Source organism: Pseudochaenichthys georgianus, chromosome 16 (genome assembly GCF_902827115.2).
Source record: "Pseudochaenichthys georgianus chromosome 16, fPseGeo1.2, whole genome shotgun sequence".
Taxonomy (NCBI): domain Eukaryota; kingdom Metazoa; phylum Chordata; class Actinopteri; order Perciformes; family Channichthyidae; genus Pseudochaenichthys; species Pseudochaenichthys georgianus.
In genome coordinates this window covers 11,669,451-11,691,405 of record NC_047518.2, presented here as the reverse complement: position 1 = coordinate 11,691,405, position 21,955 = coordinate 11,669,451, and the positions used below count along the sequence as shown (strand labels likewise).

The 21,955-nt window shown below is 41.6% G+C and overlaps 1 protein-coding gene across 1 annotated transcript; it reads left to right on the top strand.

The window, feature by feature from the left end:
- Window positions 1-15,305: 15,305 nt before the first annotated feature.
- Window positions 15,306-19,958, top strand: LOC117460628 (uncharacterized). Its single transcript, XM_034102184.1, is given in 3 exon segments — window positions 15,306-15,819; window positions 15,822-15,868; window positions 15,870-19,958. Coding segments are annotated over 3 exon segments (4,650 nt in total).
- Window positions 19,959-21,955: the final 1,997 nt, after the last annotated feature.

Sequence of the window (21,955 nt, the reverse complement as noted above, 5' to 3'; positions counted from 1 at the left end):
GGCTATGGGTTGGAGGACATTTAAGGTTTTTAACAACACAATAAAGATACACACACCACCTTAAAAGTCTTAAAATGGGCCATCAATCTCCTAATTGGAATGTTATTTGTTTTGTTCTTCATTAAACCCGTAAATCCTATTGAATCTATGATGCTTTGGTATCATGTGTGTAGCTAAGTTGTCCGGGATGTTTTTTTTAGATACATACAGCCCTCCCCTGGGTCATATAGCCTGCTGTAGACATCTGCAGATAGACCAGTGATAACATACAGTGTCACATATAAACATCCTGCCCTTCATTATTGTTAGAAACAGGAAAGTCATCAAGTATGCCTTCCAGGTAAATGCATTACATGACATCAGTGTTTCTCTTTATTCTTATGTATATATTTTTTTACCAGATACCTCATCACAGTGTTCCGACACTTATTTGCTTCAGGGATAAGCTTACTTTCCCTTTGTTGATTAATTAGGCACATATTTCTTATGTTGCTCCAGAATATTAACCTTTTTATAACACTACTAATATTGTTTTGTGACTTTCTTACTTACTTTATTGTTGCTGTGTCCTATATAATTTGTTTGCATTGAGTAACTTATAAATCTGTGTGATAGCAATGTAATTTGTCTTTAGATTTAACATACCATCCCATGTATAGTTATTTCTTAACTTACGTCAGTTCAGAACTATTAAGCCAGTTTTGATGTCGGGCCTTTCCTCTTCCGCTTGGTTAGACAACATACACGCTACATACATACTTAGAAAAACATATACATTATCTTCGGCTTCTTATACTATCGCTCCGATCCATCTCTCCACTGTCTGCACACTCAATATAATATTTTTCTGTTTATTATGTATGACACAACACATCACCCATATGTTTGCCCCATGACAAGGGACATAAACAGTGATACATTCAGCCATGTAAACAGGTATGTAGCATTTACAAACATGCAAATAACCAACATTTCCCACACACACACAGACACACACCAACACACTCTCACTCCCTAAGCGTCCAATAGCGACATTTGGTCAGTGTCCGTGGCGTCCAATTGTGACGCTCCTAGGCTCCTTCAGCTTCATAAAGGGACACAAATAGCTTTCAACTGATTGCAATGTATTCCCATCTGCGTCGGGATTTGACGCTCATGGAAGCACGGCATTCGTTTATGTCGGCTGCCCTTAAAGGTAATGTGAGCGTCCGTTCCCAGGAGTAAAGGATGGCAGAAGACACTACACTACCCAGAATCCCCAGCTATCGTTTGGACTACACCATGTGCTCTGTTTGACAAACCCCGTGATAGTCCTCAAGCTCTGTGATTGGAGAGTGTGCTCCGAGGGTTAAGCCGATTCTCGAACAGCACTTGAAATGGGATGGAACCACGGCAGACTGTCCAAAACTGGATTTGAACGGGTCCACCGCGTCCCCCCCTCCCCCACCCAGTCCCCAGAACTACACATGCTGGCTATTCTGTTTCGCAACATGTTCTCTATGGCACGTCTCTACTGGGAGTTGTAGTTTTAAAAGACGTTTTCGGATTTCCCATAATAAGAAGTTGCCAGTATTAAACTGTGTACATCCCTGGAGGTTTAGGGGACAGGAAACACTCACATTTAAAACATATAATTAATAAATGGGTGAAAATTGCTTGTGCCCATTATGGGCAGTATTAATATATATACCCACATGCCAGCTAAGGTCAGAAGAGCTTTATTTAACAGCTGGTCTTATGTGTGTGACCCCTGTGATAACATTACATTACATTAATTGATAAGCCTGAAACATGCACTTGTCAAGGTTCAGAGGCACATTTTGCAAATATGGCAGTAGCCATCGATCAGCTTAAGATAAGATATACTTTATTGATCCCAAGTTGGAACATTTGCGTTACATCAGCATGTGTAACAGTTAAATATGCAGTTGTGTTTATTTGAAAATCATTTAGTATAATCACACAAATTCTGTGTTTTATATTCAACAATTCTGTGTTCTTTATTTATTGATTGTTCAATACCTGACAAGGCCGGAGATGAAATATCTACATACATCTTATAAGAGTATAATACATTATGTATAATATCAGTTAAAATAAGTGCTTCAACATAGTTAACATTGCTGGAGGTATGCACACATATTGATAGATGTCTTGTAATGCACTATTGAGGAACCTGCAACCCAAGTTTTTCATTCAGTGCAGAACTACACCACAGTTGTGTAGGCCTATAATATATGATATGTCAATAAACCTTAGAAAATCTTGAAATCTTGAAAGGGATGTGCAAAATAGTCATTACATACAGTCTTTAATTAACTATTAGTAGAGAATAACGGGTAATGAATATACTTTATAGGGATCGTATTAATATCTAATAATACAAATAATTAAATTCAATAACATGCTTTAACCACCAGGTGTCCCTTTATATCAGCTGTGCACCTTTATGGTGTAAATACAGCCTATCTACCAATTGCATCAAATATAAAAGTGAGCCGAATTAGTGTTGATACTGCAAGGAGACGCATTGTGTGAAAAGAAATGTAAGATGTTGTTTAATGGCTGATATATTTATGATCCACGTCACGTTTTCAGTTCCTCATGTTTGTCTTCTCATCAGGGCTCTATAAATACAGAACTACGGCAGATATGTAATATGTAATGCAGCCGAACCGTGTATTACAATGCCGTTATGTGATGACTTTCAAAGAGAAAAGCAAGCACACTCGGAATAAAGTATTATTATTATTTTTAAAAAACGTTTTCGGTCTGTTTCCGGTATTTGTTAATGACGATGTGCTGTGAGATGTGAGACTGGAATTGCACAGGGGGGAAATAACGTAGTCTATCTTTAGATGCGGATTTTGTTAAACTAATATGTTTAGGCTGTGGACCAACACTATACATTGACGGGGAAGGGGGTAGCAATAAATATAACACCATTAAACAGTTACACAACATAACAGAAATAATATCGATAGCAGCGTCCCTAGCAACCACCTTGGTAACAATGAAAACGTCGCGATTTCCTGAAGTAATCTTCGTAATAACTAGCAAACTAAAGATCATGTACATCCACTGCACACATAATCTGAAATAACAACTCATATTTCTCGCATCAAATGACATCAAAACGCATTTTAATGGCCAAACTAACTTTAAAATAGGCATTTTCCACCGAGAATAAAACGAATTTCGGCCATGTTTTCTTTTTCTGCAGGGAGAAATTTGAAGATCATGTGACATAGACGCCAGCCATCGGAATGAATGGTGAAAAAAACGGGGTTTGTCAAACAGAGCACATGGTGTAGTCCAAACGATAGCTGGGGATTCTGGGTAGTGTAGTGTCTTCTGCCATCCTTTACTCAGAAAAAATATTTGTTTCTCCGAATCGAAGGGGAAAAATACAAAAGCATTGCACACAATTTAAACCAATCAATGTTGTGTAATTAACAAGGATAATCTGGTGTTTTTTAGTCGATGAGTAGTGCAGATATCACTGTAAAATCAATCGACAGTAAGAGGAATACTTACTTCCGGGTGTACAATTCTCCGTTATCCAATGGGAATGGACGCTCACATTGCCTTTAAGGGCAGCCGGCATAAACGAATGCCGTGCTTCCATGAGCGTCAAATCCCGACGCAGATGGGAATACATTGCAATCAGTTGAAAGCTATTTGCGTCCCTTTATGACGCTGAAGGAGCCTAGGAGCGTCACAATTGGACGCTTAGGGAGTGAGAGTGTGTTGCACACACACACACTTTTCAGTCACGCCCCACCCAGGGTGTCAGGGCCAGGGGGCAATTAGCAGTAATGGCAGGAAGCTAGTTAGTGTTATCTGCTAACATGGCGGCCTCCATTGGCACTGACAGACCCTGGGCCGGTCACGTAGATACACAGTACACAGACAGTCAGGCAGAGAGCCTGGGGGGAGTGGAGGAGGTGGATAGGGCAGAGAGCCCCCAGGCAACAGTACTGAGAGGAAATCCATATTATTCACCTGCAGGGAAGCAGAAAATACTGTATTCTATCCCATTTTATGTAGGGTACTGCGATATATCGTTAAACCTTAAATGTTGATGTAATACAAATGTTATACACAAGAACACTGCCTCTAGAGGGCTTTAAGATAATGATCTGTTACATACTCATCCTGATTGGACTAAGTGACTACAGGTGTGCTCAGGTCTACTCATGCTCATGGTGAAGTTTAATTTAGTTGAAGCCAGTACATTTAGAGACAGACCTGCAGCCAACTGTCTCCAGTCCTGCTCCCCTCAGGCGTTACTGACAATGTGAGTGGACATTACTGAATTATGCTTCATTTATATGCCTACCTCATCTATGGATCGTTTGATTTGCTGTATTATATATGTTGACCAGATGTATGCATCGGTTTCTTTCATTTTACTGCAGTAAGAAGTAGAATGAGGACAATCATTTGACTACTGTTACAGAGCCTCCTCAAGATCTCTTTTATTTAAGAATTTTAAGTGGATTACTATAACACCTAGCATAACAAATCTAATTAATTTTCTGAAATCTACTTCAATAATATTGTGTAAATAATTCAGGGCCTCTTAATTCATAGTCTGAGGTCATCAGGAACACTTTTGTACAAGCAAAACTGCAACATAGACACATACAAAGCTATTTAACATCAATAAATAAACCAGTTAAAAAATATTGCATGTCATTTAATGTATGTTGATTAGCAAAATGACAGACTGCACCACTGATTTGTCTGCACTGCGGCTCCTGGCTGTAGGTAATATGTTTCTCTTTTGTCTCTGCAGCACGTCTCTCTTGCTGTATGCATGACACTGCACATATGCCTCGGGTTGGGTGGCTGGATGTGTTTCGGGGGGGCAGTGGGTGACGGTATAAGTTGCGCTTTAGAGTGTAAGAGGATGTGATGATCAGGGAGGCTCAGAAAAGACTCAAGAAAATAAACGGCAGAAATCCCTGAATGAGGCCCAGACACAACAACAGTCACGTAGGTCAGAGCAGCTCCAGGTCACATCATCAGACTGGCAGGCGTTCATGCCCCACTGTGATTGTTCTTAATGCACCATTTATATCCACATCTGGCAGGATTGTTGTCATACAGCAAGCCAAGAACCTTCAAAGACTGAATAACAAATAATGAAGTTGGGGTTATCATGTGCACAACAGCTACAGTGTAGTTTTGGCAATAATCATAAGGAGGCTCCTGCAAAAATTAAACATAAATAAAAGACATGCAAAATAGGGATAGTGCAAGAATAAACAGACATGGAAATGCAATAGTGCAATAAATACAACTGTGTGGGGCACCATTGCAAACATTTAAAATAAATGCTGAATGTTCCAGTGGTCTTTTACTTACATGAATGTCAAGTATGGATTAATATATCATTCACGATGACACAAATACACAATAGTCTATAGCTTCATAAACTAAAAATATTTAAATTAGCATAATCTGTAAAAATGAATGCATAATAATTCATTAATAAGTGCAGCCAACCTTTATCTCAATAGATTTGGTTACTAAAATAAAGTGTAACCCTTTTCAGTATTTTTTGTACTAACTTTCCTGTGTGTGTGTTATTATTAATACTCTGCTCTGTAAAGGAAGACTGTCCAGACATAGACCAAGGAGACTGGGACAATGTTTTCTAACATCCGCGTTTGTTTTGGACAATGATAATTATATTTAGTAACATCATTTGAAAATATAACTCTGTTTATATTCATTGTTTTACTTCTTAAAATTCAATAACGGACACCAATTTTGAAAGATCTGCAAATCATTTTTCATGGTATCTTTAGACACGTTTTTTTGTATCTGTTTTCTAATCTATACTGACTATTTGATGAATATCAAACAAAGGATTAACACAAAGCACCTTACTTACACTGTAAACCAAAATGAATATATGACAAGAAATGATTGCATTTAGAGGACAAACATTTAAACCAACAGGATATCTTAAGAATTGCAAATAAGATGTTGCATCATTGCTGTTGTAATGTGCATCAAAGTAATCTAAATACACGTTCTTCTCCTCGCACGCAGAGTTTGTGTTCAGGTCTGTAACATCATCACTGTTACTGAAATAGCCGCAGACCGGACTCTCAACAAAAGGAATACTTCCCTCTTCTATATTCTCTCTTGTTTTCACGTATCAATGTGACAGTGATGCAGCTGCTGGCTATATTTATCCAGCCTATATTTATACTGAGAATAGACAGTAAAATAGACGCCCTGAGGTCATCTAAACCTCTGTTTACGCCAACCATTAAACAAACACTGCAGTGTGTATATCGTATGTGTTTTTACCGTGTATTGTCTTTAGCCAAGACCTCTGCTACCTCTTCAGCTAACAATGGCAGTGACACAGACTATTTTCCTGCTATTCTCTTACTGGACTCTTGAGCCATACAGGAAACTCATAGCGGAGTAGCAGAAGATACAGGTGGGTGGTGGACATCTTCTAACATCTGTCTGTCTATTGGTAGTCCATTAATGGTATACAGACGAGCAGCACGAAAATATATGAGGTATTTCAGCCATGTCCATCATTAAACAGCTGGGCAGTCAATCCTGCATGTTGCCATCAAATCTTTTGTCTGAACATCTGAGCCCACCATGCAGATGTTCCATCGCTCCGATTAAAATATAGCAGTTTGAGAACTGAGAGCTACAGTACACACTTTAGCAAATACATAATTTTGCATGAGGTAGAACAACTGAGGGAACTATTAAAAGCACACCATTCTGATACGTTTAAAGATAATATTCGAAAGTGTAGGTCTGACAAAATCTTTGTAAAATAAACAACATAAGAGCTGTTTTCTCGTGAGGTATCATTTTTGATGGCCTCACGCCATCGAAACAAATGCCCTCTTTGGCTCAGGGATAAACTGATTCGATGTTGGTGGTCAAAGGTCACTGCGACTTCACAAAACACGGTTTTAGAACAACTTCAGAATTAAAATGTGTATAGTGTAAGGGGAATAATTTGCTTAGGTATTCAACCTTCGACACAGTTCATAATTTTCTTCTCTCACTGTCTCCTTTCCCATGGCATTGGTCTACATCAGTGGTTCTCAAACTTTTTCTGTCATTCCCCACTTTGAACAGGTGGGCCTTTTCAAGCACCACCTGTTCCTCATCGCTCCAATAAAATGGTAGGCCAAGCTTAAAATTGTCAAATATATCGTTCTATAACAGGGGTCTCCAACTTTTTTTAGGATGAGGGTTACTTTCAAAAAATAAAACAAGTCGTGAGCTACTTTTACTCCTCTTTTTTGTTTTTTTGCAATGTATATATTTAGCACATTTTAACATTATTATATGCTACCTTTAACCTTTGAGTGCTGTTTGGGTCTGTGGGACCCGTTTTCAGTGTTTACTAAAATAAAATGTATGCAATTTAATTATTTTAACCTGCTTTATTTGGTGGTGGACGTCACATCCTCGAGGGTCCGGGGGCATGCACCCCCAGGAAGATTTTTTTTAAATGTTGAAGTTGAATGCATCAATCTGGTGCACTTTGAGCTAGGGCTGCTCAATTAAATCGTATTTTAATCGCAATTACGATTTTGGCTTGCAACGATTATGAAAACAACATAATCGAAATAAAACGATTTTATTTATATTTTAAATAGGTTTTTCAGTTGAATTATACTTAAAGTTCAGGGTAATCAACTGTTAAAAACATACTTTTCGAATTATTTTCTTCAATAAATTGATGTTTTTCAAAGTAAATGGTTAATCGTTTTTAATGAGAATCAGATCACATAAATGACATACCTCTGCTACCACTTCAGTTCATGTTTCGACTGACATTTTGAACTGAAGGGGGAAGTTGGAAACAACATCCCATCTTAACAATATAAACATAATTTTACCAGAATGGAGCCGTGTTTATTTTACTGATAGTTTATTTTGCATTCCATCACATAAATTAATTAATTAATTAATGTCCAAACACTGCAAGAGGTCGTGAGCAGTGTGCAAGGTTGTTGGTGTTTTTTTTGGCCAGTTTCCTTTTACCTGTTAAGCCCTGAGCCTGTTTTTCAGGTTTCAGGCTCGAAAATGACATTCCCAGAACAAATGACTATATCTTCACTTCTAAAAAGGGGTAAATTAATAATCTTTTTTCTCAAAGCAATGATACACCTGTGAGTTGGATGTAGAAAAGTCAGAATCAATATACATTTTTTTTTATTTTAAAGTAAATTTAGATTGAACATCAGATTGAAATGATAGTGTCCGTTCAAAAAAAACAACATTACTTATAGTGAAAACCACCCTTGAATGATGGGATAGTAGACTAAACGCTTTAGGAATCCAAACTATAACATAATAAGTACCCTGTATCAAGATTGAGGCAAAACAAGTGACATTTGACCTTTTTAGAGAAGTTTAGCACCAAAAAAACCACTTCTGGGGTTATTTGGGTGTATTTGCCGTTTCTCTGGAACCCATTGGTCGATTTTGGTGATTGACATCTCTTTTGAACCGTTAGAGCCAATAGAATCGAAGGGGAAGTTGAAGTTCCTAAATCCACCTTCCCGTTACCATTGAGGAGTGAGAGTGATGCGCACGCAGTTGGCCCAAACTGAAAGCTATGTTACGCTCTGAAAATTGAAAACTGAAAACTAGGTTTATTGGCATAAATATGATGATGGATTATCAGTAATCATTTCAAAGTGACAGACACATTAGATTAACCATTGGATTCACCTTCAACAGCGTTTTTTTTATCATTTTAATGCCATTGAACACAACTTTTGATCAGAATAACAGCAAAGGTAAGACTATTTGCCATTTTGGCTCAGTAAAGCTAGGTTGTGTGTTGTCTGGGTTTGCCTTCGCTGCCCTGAGTTTTGATCGCACAGTGATGATACTTATAACTCTAGAATCTGTGGAATATCAGCTTTAATCTGATATGTTGTGCAGATCCGATAAGTAATAAAGTATTTCTACCGTGAGTTCTGTGCTAAGAGCGATAGCATTTTTTCCCTCAGAGCCAATTCAGAGGCTTGGTATTGCTCTTGTGTTTCGTTTAGCTAAAAATTGTTCATATCGTCAGTTAGCTGAGTTTCTTCCCGTTAAGTAACAATAGGTTGTTAAATGTTAAAGGAATGGTCCACTCATTAGATAATTAATCAAAACTTCAGTATTTAGTGAAACGTTATGTTTAAACCATACCCTGAAGAAATCAGCGATATTCCCCGGTAAATAATGATTTTATAGCTCTTTTTGATCAAGACCTGTATATTCCGTCTGGCCGCCGCCATGTTTGCCATTTTCAGTAGTCACGTGATGGTCGTGACGTCATCCATGCGTTCACTTTGTCAACACACGGAAACATGGCGGAGTATTTCAGTTCGGACTCGTCAGCAGAGGAACAAGTTTTGACCAATGTGAAGAGATTGGATGGGGGAATTCAGCCATACATATCAGTATGACAATACGACACCCTCTGTCCTAAGACCCTCACATCGTACAAGGAAAAACTTCCGAAGAAAATCCACAGTTTAAAGGGAACATGGGAGAAACCTCAGGAAGAGCAACAGAGGAGGGATCCCTCTCCCAGGACGGACAGACGTGCAATAGATGCCGTGTGTAAATTGAAAAGATAATACATTTGCAACATAGGTAGTCCAAATGTTTGGAAATGCATGTGTGTATAATGGGAAGATGATATAAGATACTATATGTATGCATGTAGTACCACCCTTGCTAGCGATTCCCTCTCTAGTTTAGCATACTCAGCTTCGTTGTCCCTGGCCATAGAATCACGATTTTATGGGGCCGGAAAAAACTGGGGTAAAATACACACTAGCCGGTACTACGCTATATGGAAAGGCCACCAAAAACTGTCCTGGCCTGGACGCTAAAGGACGTTAAAACGGGGCTAGCCGCTGCAATGGAAATGCGCTATAACATACCTTATTCTTACTCCGAGCACTACTTCTGCTCCTCCGTCGCTTCACACTTGCAGAGGGCGATTTCTCAACTGGCCGAACTGGTGTCCTGGTCGGTGATGACACCAGAAAGACCGATGGTACTGCATCTCCATTAAGTAATGGTTGTTCCATAAATCCCATGTTATGTTTTATCATACTCTCAGAGTAGTCGTCCGGAAATTTGAAATGTTCGCTGCATACATGAGCCTGTGAATCTCTCGGTTCGGGCCGGCCACATTTCGCTAGCCACTGCTTCCGAATGTACTTCTTACGCTAACCTTTTGGCAACAGATGGAACCGAGCATTCCGTGGATTGTTCCTATCAGAATTGTGGCAATATTTCGCGATACAGTGAGGCATATTTGAAGAGAGAAACTACAGTAAATAACATGGAGATCAACGTGTCTTCGAAAACCAAACGCATGGTTTACGTCACGTCCGGAAAATGGCGGCGCCCACAGTGTTGATGTTATTTCGGTATATAATCAGTTTAAAATCACTGATAATGTCATCGGATTAAAAAAAAAAAAAAGAGACTGGCAGAGACTGGTCTGTTTTATCGGATGATAATTATTTAAAAATGAGTGTCATGAGCATACCATTCCTTTAAGAAGCCCTGAGACACAGTTTCTTGAAAAAAAAGCCGGGCTTAAAGGTGGGGTATGTAATTTGAAGAAACCAGCTCGAGTGCGCTAGAATTTGAAAATACACAGCCAGAACAAATCTGCCGCTTCCTTACAGAGCCCCTCCTCCAACACACACGAACGCGCACACGACCAATGAGGGCACGAGATAAGTTTGTGCACAGATGGAAGGCTGACAGGCAGGTAGGCCATCCAGTTATTTTAGCCGGGCCGGCTAAAATGATTGGTTGTGCTTTTTACAGTACTACGGCTTCCACAGATGACTTTTTTTTATGGATTTGTTGTCAAAGCACTTAAGATATTCATTGCTATCGGGATGTTAAGAGCATTCCATGGAATATAACAAAAAGTGTATCTCGAGCCGATTTCTCAAACTTACCTACCCCACCTTTAAATGGTTAAAGACGTTTTCTTCCAAAATCATGTGGCCTCTCATTGGTGGTGGTCGCTGTGTAACGACTGGCACGTGAGGAGCAGCATACAAACAGAGGCTTCATTTCGGTAAACATTCTTAAAATGGCAGGCCGATGACCAGGGTGTTGATGTGTGGATGTGAGGGTGGGCTCCATCCTCAGGTCAGGTCATGGTCACCTAGACAGAAAATGTTGAAAATGAAATATAAAAAACAAGTGATTTGGACACCTGATTGATACGTTCAATGGGCATGTTATCAATCAATCAATCAATCAATCAATCAATCAATCAATCAATCAATCAATCAATCAATGTTTATTTATATAGCCCAATATCACAAATGTTACATTTGTCTCAGTGGTCTTCACAGTGTGTACAGAATATCAGTATGACAATACGACACCCTCTGTCCTTAGACCCTCACATCGTACAAGGAAAAACTTCCGAAGAAAACCCAGTTTAAAGGGAAAAATGGGAGAAACCTCAGGGAGAGCAACAGAGGAGGGATCCCTCTCCCAGGACGGACAGACGTGCAATAGATGCCGTGTGTAAATTGAAAAGATAATACATTTGCAACATAGGTAGTCCAAATGTTTGGAAATGCATGTGTGTATAATAGGAAGATGAATCCACGAGGATATCCATCCAGGACCGATGATCCAGGTCCACAGCCACGACTCAAGATCCAGCGCTTGCGATCCAGGACATAGGACCGCAGGATCATCCATGACTCCGGATCCCGGCGTATATAGACACCAAAAAGAAAGACATGTGGGGAAGCTGGGTTAATCGGAACATGAGAGTACACAGGTACAGACAGAGAGAAGGAAGAAGTAAGATGTCCCCCGACAAACTAAGCCTATATCAGCAAAACTAGGGGCTGAATCTAATCAGCCCTAACTATAAGCTTTATCAAAAAGGAAGGTCTTAAGCGCACTCTTAAAAACGAATAGGGTGTCTGCCGCCCGAACACAAACTGGAAGCTGATTCCACAAATGTGGAGCTTGATAAGAAAAGGCTCTGGCTCCCATTGTACTTTTAGAGATTCTAGGAACAACCAACTACCCTGCATTCTTGGAACGCAATGCCCTAGTAGGACAGTAGGGTATAATGAGTTATTTAAGGTAAGATGGCGCCTGCCCATTAAGGGCTTTGTAGGCGAGAAGAAGAATTTAAAATTCTATCCTGTGTTCTATAGGGAGCCAGTGTAAGGCAGCCAGAACAGGAGTAATGTGGTCCCTTTTCCTAACTCTGGTTAGTACACGAGCCGCAGCATTTTGAATCAGCTGAAGCGACTTGACTGACTTCTTGGTACTGCCTGATAATAAAGAGTTACAATAATCCAGTCTAGAAGTAACAAATGCATGGACTAGTTTCTCTGCATCGTTTTGAGGCAAGATATGCCTGATTTTTGCAATGTTACGTAGATGGAAGTAGGCGGTCCTTGAAATTGATTTTATGTGGGCGTTAAAGGATAAATCCTGATCAAATATAACACCAAGATTCCTTACAGTCTCACTGGAGGCCAAATTAATGCCATCCATAGTTAGTATATCTTTAGATAATTTGTTTCGTAGATTCTTCGGGCCAAGTACAATAACTTCAGTTTTGGTCGTGTTTAACATCAAAAAGTTTAAGGTCATCCACGTTTTTAAGTCCTTGAGGCAGTCTTGAATTTTATTTAGATGATTAATTTCATCAGGCTTGATTGATAAATATAGTTGAGTATCATCCGCATAACAATGAAAGTTTACAGAATGATTCCTTATAATATTGCCTAATGGAAGCATATATAATGTGAACAAAATAGGTCCAAGCACTGAGCCCTGTGGCACTCCATGGCTAACTTTGGTTTGCTTGGAAGATTCATTGTTGACACGTACAAACTGAGAGCGTTCAGATAGATAGGACCTAAACCAGCCTAAAGCAGTTCCCTGTATGCCAACTAAGTGCTCTAGTCTTTGCAATAGGATATCATGGTCGATAGTATCAAATGCAGCACTGAGATCGAGCAAAACAAGAATAGAGACAAGTCCCTTGTCTGAGGCTATTAGAATGTCATTTGTGACTTTAACCAGAGCTGTCTCTGTGCTATGATGTGTTCTAAAGCCAGACTGAAAATCTTCAAATAAATCATTGTTTTTTAAGTAATGACACAACTGTTTTGCGACCGCTTTCTCAAGAATCTTTGAGAGGAACGGAAGATTAGAAATAGGTCTATAGTTGGCTAAAACCTCTGGATCGAGGTTGTGCTTTTTAAGAAGCGGTTTTATCACTGCTACTTTGAATGATTGTGGAACATAGCCTGATAATAAAGACATATTCATAATATTTAATAGAGAAGTGCTAATTAATGGAAAAACTTCCTTCAACAGCTTAGTTGGAATTGGGTCTAACATGCACGTTGATGGTTTAGAAGAGAGAATCATTGAATGTAATTGTTCAAGGTTTATGGCTGAAAAGCATTCTAGTTTACTATCTAGTGTAATATTAGAACTTACGTTTCCGGGAGCTGTTGATAACACTATACTGGTCAAAGGCAAGAGGTCATTAATTTTGTTTCTAAGAGTAACAATTGTATCGTTAAAAAAGCACATCAAATCATTACTACTGAGTGCTATGGGAATAGAAGGCTCAATGGAGCTGTGGCTCTCTGTCAGCCTGGCTACAGTGCTGAAAAGAAATATTGCATTATTCTTATTCTCATCTATTAATGAAGAGTAGTAGGCTGCTCTCGCTTTACGCAGTGCTTTCTTATATTCATTGAGAGTAATATGCCAAATTAAACGAGATTCTTCAAGTTTAGTGGAACGCCATATCCTTTCAAGTGGTCTAGACTTTTGCTTTATTTTGCGGGTTTCGGCATTATGGCATGGAGCTAATCTATGTTGTTTTATTTTCTTCTTTTTCAAAAGGAGCAACAGAGTCTAATTTTATTCGCAGCGCATCTATAGCACTATCAACAACATGATCAATTTGGGGTGGTGTACATTTTGTATAAGTTTCCTCCCCTACATGCAGACATGCTATCGAGTTAAGTATTGGTGGAATCTCTTCCTTAAATGTGGCTATAGCACTAACAGATAGGTTTCTGCTGCAAGAGCTTTTGACTAATGCTTTGTAGTCTCGTAATAGTACTTCAAAAGTTACTAAGAAATGGTCGGATAAAGCAGGATTATGCGGTTCGACTAATAGTTGCTCAATTTCAATACCTAGTAAACGACAATATCATGCAGACACAACCTATCGACACCTGAAGAAGACAACACGTGGAAAAAAATATCAAGGCAATCCACCATACAAAGCCAGAGTGAAGGCTGCCTGGAAAAGACACTACAATGACCATGACATGTACAAAACAAAATTACTCAACACAAAAAAGCAGCAATATAAAACAAACACCAGCTTCAAAAAAGCTAGACGTGAAGCAAGCATCGCCCTATACGCCAGAAGCTATAAGCACCGACGTGCTATGCGTGAAGCCCGCAAACACAAATACAACACCAGCGACCAACATAAATCAGGCAAACGTGAAGCCAGCATTACCAAATACTATCGAGACAGGAAGCATCGCTGTGCAGTTAAAAATGCCAGCATTACCAAATACTATCGAGACAGGAACCATCGCCGTGCTGTTAAAAATACCAGCATCACCAAATATCGCACACACAACCCACATACAGTCTCCGGGATAGCGGGCGGTGCAAGACAAGTGGCTGGGACCAAACTCAACAAACAGGACTTTGCATGTGTTTTGACCAAGTTCAATGAAGATGTACAGCACGGCCCTAATTACGTGTGTAATCCATGCCAAAGGTTCTGTTTCAGAAAACAGGTGGTACGTTGCAAACGCAAGAACTACCAGCACAGCAGTGCTGCCAACACTGCAGCCGCACACTGTATCACAGAGCGGTTCTTGCACAAATGCCGTGCCTGCTCAGTGCCCTGCAGGCAGAAAGCCTCACCCATGGGCAAGTCATGTATCTGTACTGACTGCCATCGAAAATTACGTCGCGGTACCATGCCGACACTCTGCAGCGTTAACACCTTGCACTTGAAAGCCATACCTCCTGAATTAAGTTGCCTGAACCTTCTGGAGACACAGCTGATTTCTGCACACATTGCATTTCGGAAATGGGTGGCATTACCTAGAGGTGGACAAAACGGTGTACACGGGCCGGTGACATGTGTCCCTGCCAACATAACGGCGACCACACACGTTTTGCCAAGGTCAGACGACGATGACTCACTACTGCGAGTTCACCTGAAACGCAAGATGTCATACACGGCTAATTACAGCTACCAATACGTCAGTGTCCAGCGTATCAAAAAAGCCTTGCTGTGGTTACAAGCGTACAACCCTTATTACGCTGACATACTCTTCAACACCAAATGGTTAAATCGCTATGAGCAAGACGTCAACCAACAGCCTCCTGACGAACACACACAGCCAGAAGAGGCATGTGTTGACGAGGAACCATCACATGACCGCCAAACACATGGCATGTTCATGGACACATGTCTCCAACCTGTGGATCTAGGACAGGAAATCTTAGACCGTTATGACACAACCCTGAACATTGCTCCTGCTGAAGGTAACAATCCTGTTGCCCTTCTTACAGACAAAACCAACGAGTCCAAAAGTTTCCCCGTCCTTTTCCCACTGGGTGGTCCAACCTACCATGATTTCCGGAACCACAGGGTGACCTTGGCCAGTTACTTTAAAAGTCGCATTATGCATGCCGACGGTCGGTTTGCACATAATGTTGATTACATCTTCTACGCTCAGTACAGACTGAAGTACAGATGGTCTCTTCAAGTATCTCCATCGCTTTACGTAAAAGGACATTTCGGGACATCACCAGGTACGATTACAGGGGACATGCTAAACAACACTGACACTCTGAAAAAAATACTTCAAACCAATGACGGCTACAGATTCCTGCGGCCCATTCGTGGCACACCTGCTTTTTGGGCTGGAGCCCAAAAGGATGTGTTTGCCATGGTCAGGCAGCTTGGATTGCCCACTTTCTTCTGCTCCTTCTCTGCTGCTGACATGCGGTGGGAGAATTTGCTTATCAGCATGATGCGTCAAGAAGGACGATGTGACAATGTCGCCGATTTAGACTGGAGTGACAAATGCGGTCTTTTGCGTCACAATCCTGTCACTGCAGCACGCATGTTTGACAAAAGATGGCGGACCTTTCTAAAAGAGGTCATACAATCACCAAGCCAACCAATAGGAAAGGTGGTAGACTTCTTCTATCGTGTGGAGTTCCAGCAGAGAGGGAGTCCTCATATTCATGCCATTTTCTGGATTGCCAACAGCCCACAAGTGGATCGCGACAGTGATGAGGAGGTGGTACTGTTTGTTGACAAATACATTTCATGCTCACTTCCAGAAGGTGATGACAGTCTTCAGGAACAGGTATCAACCCTCCAAACGCATAGCAAAAAGCATTCCAAGTCCTGTCGAAAGAAACGCACTGTATGTCGCTTCAATTTCCCACGGCCGCCAAGTGACAGCTCCTTTGTTTCCAGAGGACGGAATACTGACGACTTGTGCTCGCCCCAGGACACCACCAACAACCACATGACCAAAGACGCAGCATGTAAACTCATGACCAAGGTCAAAGACACAGTCACTGATGTCAGGGAGACTTTCACTACTGTGTCACAGCTGTATGACAAACTTGGCATGACCCAACAGCTGTTGGAAACTGCTTTTGCCTGCGTTGCTGGCAAAACACAAGTTGTCCTTAGGCGCCAACCCGCAGACGTATGGGTGAATCCTTACCACAAGCACTTACTTTCAGCATGGAATGCTAACATGGACATCCAGTTTGTTGTCAATGCATATGCTTGCATTGTCTACATCATTTCATACATTGCTAAAGCTGAGCGCGAAATGGGCTTATTTATCAGCGCCGCTCACCGTGAAGCAACACAGGAGGGCAACACAGATGCCAAGCAGGCCATGCGCAAGATGGGACGTGTGTATTTGCATAATCGAGATGTGTGCGCACAGGAAGCCGTGTACAGACTGCTCCAGATGCCTTTAAAAGGATGCTCGTGCGCCACCGTGTACATTCCCACAGGAGAACACGCCACGCGCATCAGCCGGCCTATGGCCACACTGAAACGCATGGCCAATTCACAGACGCTCACTAACGACAACATGTGGATGACCAGTCCTGTGGACCGATATGCAGCCAGACCAAGCGAACCCCTTTTCCATCAAATATGTTTGGCTACCTTTCTGTCAGAATACAGAGTTCTGTCTAACAGCGAGAGCCCTCGGAAGAAAATCCAACTAGGCCAGGGACTTGGATTTATCCAGAAAAGGCAACCGGCACGCACTGCTGTGGTGCGCTATGTGCGGTTCTCAAATGACACGCAGCCGGAAAAGTACTTCCAAAACATTTTGCAGCTGTTCCTACCTTATCGTGTAGCTGATGACCTCAAACCTCCAGGTTGTCCCACATTCGAAGAGTTCTATCGCCATGGTCACTGGCTGCTAGACGGCCAGCCTCACTCTGTTAAAGACACTGTTGACGTGAACAGGCAAACTTTTGAGAAGGAATGTCAAGACATCACACATTCGGCAAATGACATTGTAAACCAAGACATCCTTGAAGATGCCTGGTGCCAAATGTGTCCCGATCAATGTCTGGAAGATTTGGAATGTGACGAGGAAATGAGGCTACGCGTGCAAACCGTGGATGAAGACACTGATGACAATCCAGACATCCCTGACAGTGGTGCCCAGGGAAGTCGTTTTGAGGCACATGCTAACTCCATGTGTCGCCCTGATGTACTTAACCTCCTCAGATCACTGAACGTCCAACAGAGAGACATCTTCTACCAAGTCAGACATTGGTGCCATGCCAAAGTCAATGGCAAACAGCCAACACCTTTCCATGTCTTCATCACTGGCAGTGCTGGCACAGGGAAAACACACCTCATCAAGGCCATCCAATATGAAGCCACTATATTGTTGTCCCAGGTTGCTAGTTCACCGGACAAGGTCACCGTCTTGTTGACTGCCCCAACTGGCATTGCTGCTTATTCCATCCAAGCCACCACAATACATAGCACATTGTCTATAGGCATGAATGTGAAACTCCCCTACATGCCCTTAGGCGAGGCCAAACTCAGTACCTTACGTACTGAATTAAACGACCTGCAGATCCTGGTGATAGATGAAATCTCTATGGTCAGTCATAACTTGCTGGCCTACATTCACGGCAGGCTTCGCCAAATTATGCAACCCGGGGATCATTCGCCATTTGGAAACGTCTGTGTCATAGCTGTGGGAGACTTTGTCCAGCTCAGCCCAGTTCAAGCCAAGGCCTTGTATTTGGAGGCACCACTATGTGATTTATGGAATGGCAATTTCTCCATCGCACAGTTGACCACCATTGTACGCCAACAAGACACTGTCTTTGCCGAAATGTTGAACAGACTGCGTACAAGACTCAAAACCACCGCCCTTCATCCAAGTGACATCGCACTGTTGAAAAACTGTGAAACCGGACTCGCCAGCTCGGCCTTGCATATTTTTCCCACCAACGCACAAGTCAACGCACACAACATCATCCAGTTAGGCGCCACATGTCCAGACCACTTATGTGTGCAGGCACTGGATTATGAGAAAAATCCAAAAACCAGACTCATGCAATTGAAACAGGGCCACTTCAAACATGTCTACCAATCCATTCTACCCGAGTCCTTGGACATAGGACATGGAGCACGTGTCATGCTGATCAAAAACATCGATGTGTCTGACGGATTGGTGAACGGAGTGTGCGGCGAAGTCATGAACATTGTCATGAATGACAGCAAAACCTCTGACAACACTGTCTTTGTGAAATTTGACTCTGACAAGGTGGGAAGTCACCGAAGGACGCGTTCCCCTAAATCTCCTGCACACATTTCAGCTACTCCCATACACATGGAGGAGGAAAGGTTTGGCGGCAAGGGGCAATTGCGCAAACAGTTTCCATTGAAGTTGGCCTGGGCTTGTACTGTCCACAAGGTGCAAGGACTAACTATAGACCAAGCCGTCATTTCGCTTAAAGGCGTGTTTGCACCGGGACAGTCATATGTGGCTTTGAGCCGTGTTAGCAGCTTACTTGGCCTGACACTGCAGGACTTCAAAGACAGCGCCATCTATTGCAAACCCAATATTCAAGACTCCCTTGCAGGCATGCCAGCATTTGTACCCATCAGTACTACACCCACACAGAACACTCTGTCATTCTCAATATTCTCTATGAATGTTCAGAGCTTGCCCAGTCATTTACCTGATCTAACACTTGCTGTTCAACCATTTCCCTATAGCTGTGTGGCTGTCACAGAGACATGGTTACCTCACACTGTCACACCTGACACTACACGCATTCCAAACTACACATTTCACAGTATGCCACGTTGTAAGGCCTACAACACACCAGACCCGGTTTTGGCAGCATACAAGGACCAACAAGGTGGCGGCGTTGGGATCTACTGCCGAGACCATTTACATTACACCAAACTGTATCTTCCCAACCTCAACATTGAATGCATTGCCTGTCATTTCACCGAAGACAATTTCATTGTTGCGGTTGTTTATCGACCACCAAACTATCCCATGACACAGTTCAAAACCAACATGCCCCAGTTGACCAATGCCCTCAATGCCACATCAAACAACATTGTCATGTTGGGGGACTTCAACCAAGATCTGCTCAAATCCACTTCAATGTCCACATTCATGACAACCCTTGGATACTCCCAACTGGTATCTGAACCCACAACAGAAAAGGGAACATTGATCGATCATGTATATCTCACAAATACAAGTCCATACCTGGGAGAAACCACGGTCAAGCCAATGTACTTCAGCACTCATGAAGCAGTTCAATGTCTACTAAGAAAGCGGTCCTAACCAGTTCCATTTCTGGAACTGACAAACAACACTCCGTACATTTGGTTGTGTCTGGACAGTGGAAGCAGGGACAGGAACCTCAACACCTTGATCCCTGCCAAGTCCTACATGACTGTTGTTGGGTGTCAGTGCCACAACAACTACTTTTCAGCAATCCACTCATGGTACAAATGTAAATTGCTTGTGTGCGTGAGCAGTGGAAGCAGGGACAGGCCTACAATGTGCCTTCATCTATGCCAAGTCCCACATAGCTGTTGATTGGTGTCAGTGCCAAAACAACTTCATAGGAGCCATGTACTCACAATATAGATAACATTTGGTTTTGCCTGTAGACAGTGGAAGCAGGGAGAGGCATACACATGCCTTCATCCCCGCCAACTCCACACACAACTGTTGCTTGGTGTCAGTGCCAGAGCAACTACTTAGGAGTAATGTGTGACTGTACATATGTTGTGTCCTTGGGCAAGACACTTTACCCGCATTTGCTCATGTGGGTAATGTCCACAGTAATGGCTCTTACATGTCTAATATCTGTAATGTGTACTTGTACAGCGCTTTGAGCACCTGTAAAAGCGCTCCAATAACAATATGTAATGCCTTATTAATATGTTTATGTATGCGTACGCAAAGAGAGGCACACTATTGCCTATATCAATGTCAACACCATCCACAACAAACCCCAACTAATTCTGTGTCATCTTGCACTTGTAACCAACCCTACTGTGCATTACTTTACAGTCATTTCCACAGGTTGTTCCACTTTCTGCAAAAACGTCTGCATAATCCACCCTCATCCACATTCCCACATCTACACATCAGGGTTTCCGTTAGCCGGTAATTACCGGTTTTTAGCTGGTAAAATTTATAAAAAACCGGTAAATTCAAAACCTGACGGTCAAATTGTCTGGTAAGGCTCCGATTGATCGGCCACCGGTCATATCGGCCGATATTCACTCTTAATAGTTTGATCGGTGCTCTCTATAAAGGCCGATCAGGAGAGCTGGATCTGATCGATATGGACATAAACGCGAGTGAAGTGTAACCGGACGCGAGAGAGAGAGATCAGATCAGCTGCTGAGTCTGACCGAGACACGCAGCTCTGCATAATCACCTGAAGCCCCGCCCTCTGTTTAGCGCGCTGCAGGAGCTGCTTGAGAAACTGACGGGCTGTCAGGAGAGAGAGGGAGGGAGAGGGGAAAAGAGAGGATCCGTTTCTCCCATGTTATTATTCAAATGTAATGTAAACTTTTGAATAATGTACGTTATCTACTACAAGTAGTTTGTTTGAATGTAATAATTATGTTGTTTGTGGAATCATTTATTGAAAAATTAATCTGAATTTTTCGATCTGTTACGATTATAAACTGAAGCAATATAAAAATGAGCCCCGTGAACTGAGTTTTAAACTGAAGCATATCTGCTCATAGTCCGGTAATTACCTGCTAACGGAAACTCTGCTACACAACTATTATTATTATTATTGAAATATGACCGGTAAGTTTCAAATTAGTCCGGTAAAATAAATTCTGCCCGGACATTTGACCGGCGAGAAAAAATCCTAGCGGAAACCCTGCTACACATATCACTTCTCACACAACACCAATCACTCTGTTTAATTACATACACTAAATAAATCACACCAACATTTCTCTATTTCCATTCCAGTTCACAAACTGTTTTAATTTTTCTTCTCTCCCATACCACACCTAATCACCTACATGTCTTACTACACAGGGAATGGAGAGGTCTTTCATGCTTATAGCAAACCCCACTGCCCTGCTAACAGGACATTTAACATTACATAGCATGCTGTTCCCGATTACGTCAGATCAATTTTATCCTGCAAGTGCAATACATATGTTACAACTACATATTTAGTCATACATCACTATTACCCAACACACAGCTTCACGCATCATTGTTGTGCCATTGACAACATCACATTAACAACTGTATTGCAGGTTTGCTTTTTGATCAATACACACAGCCACAAAAAG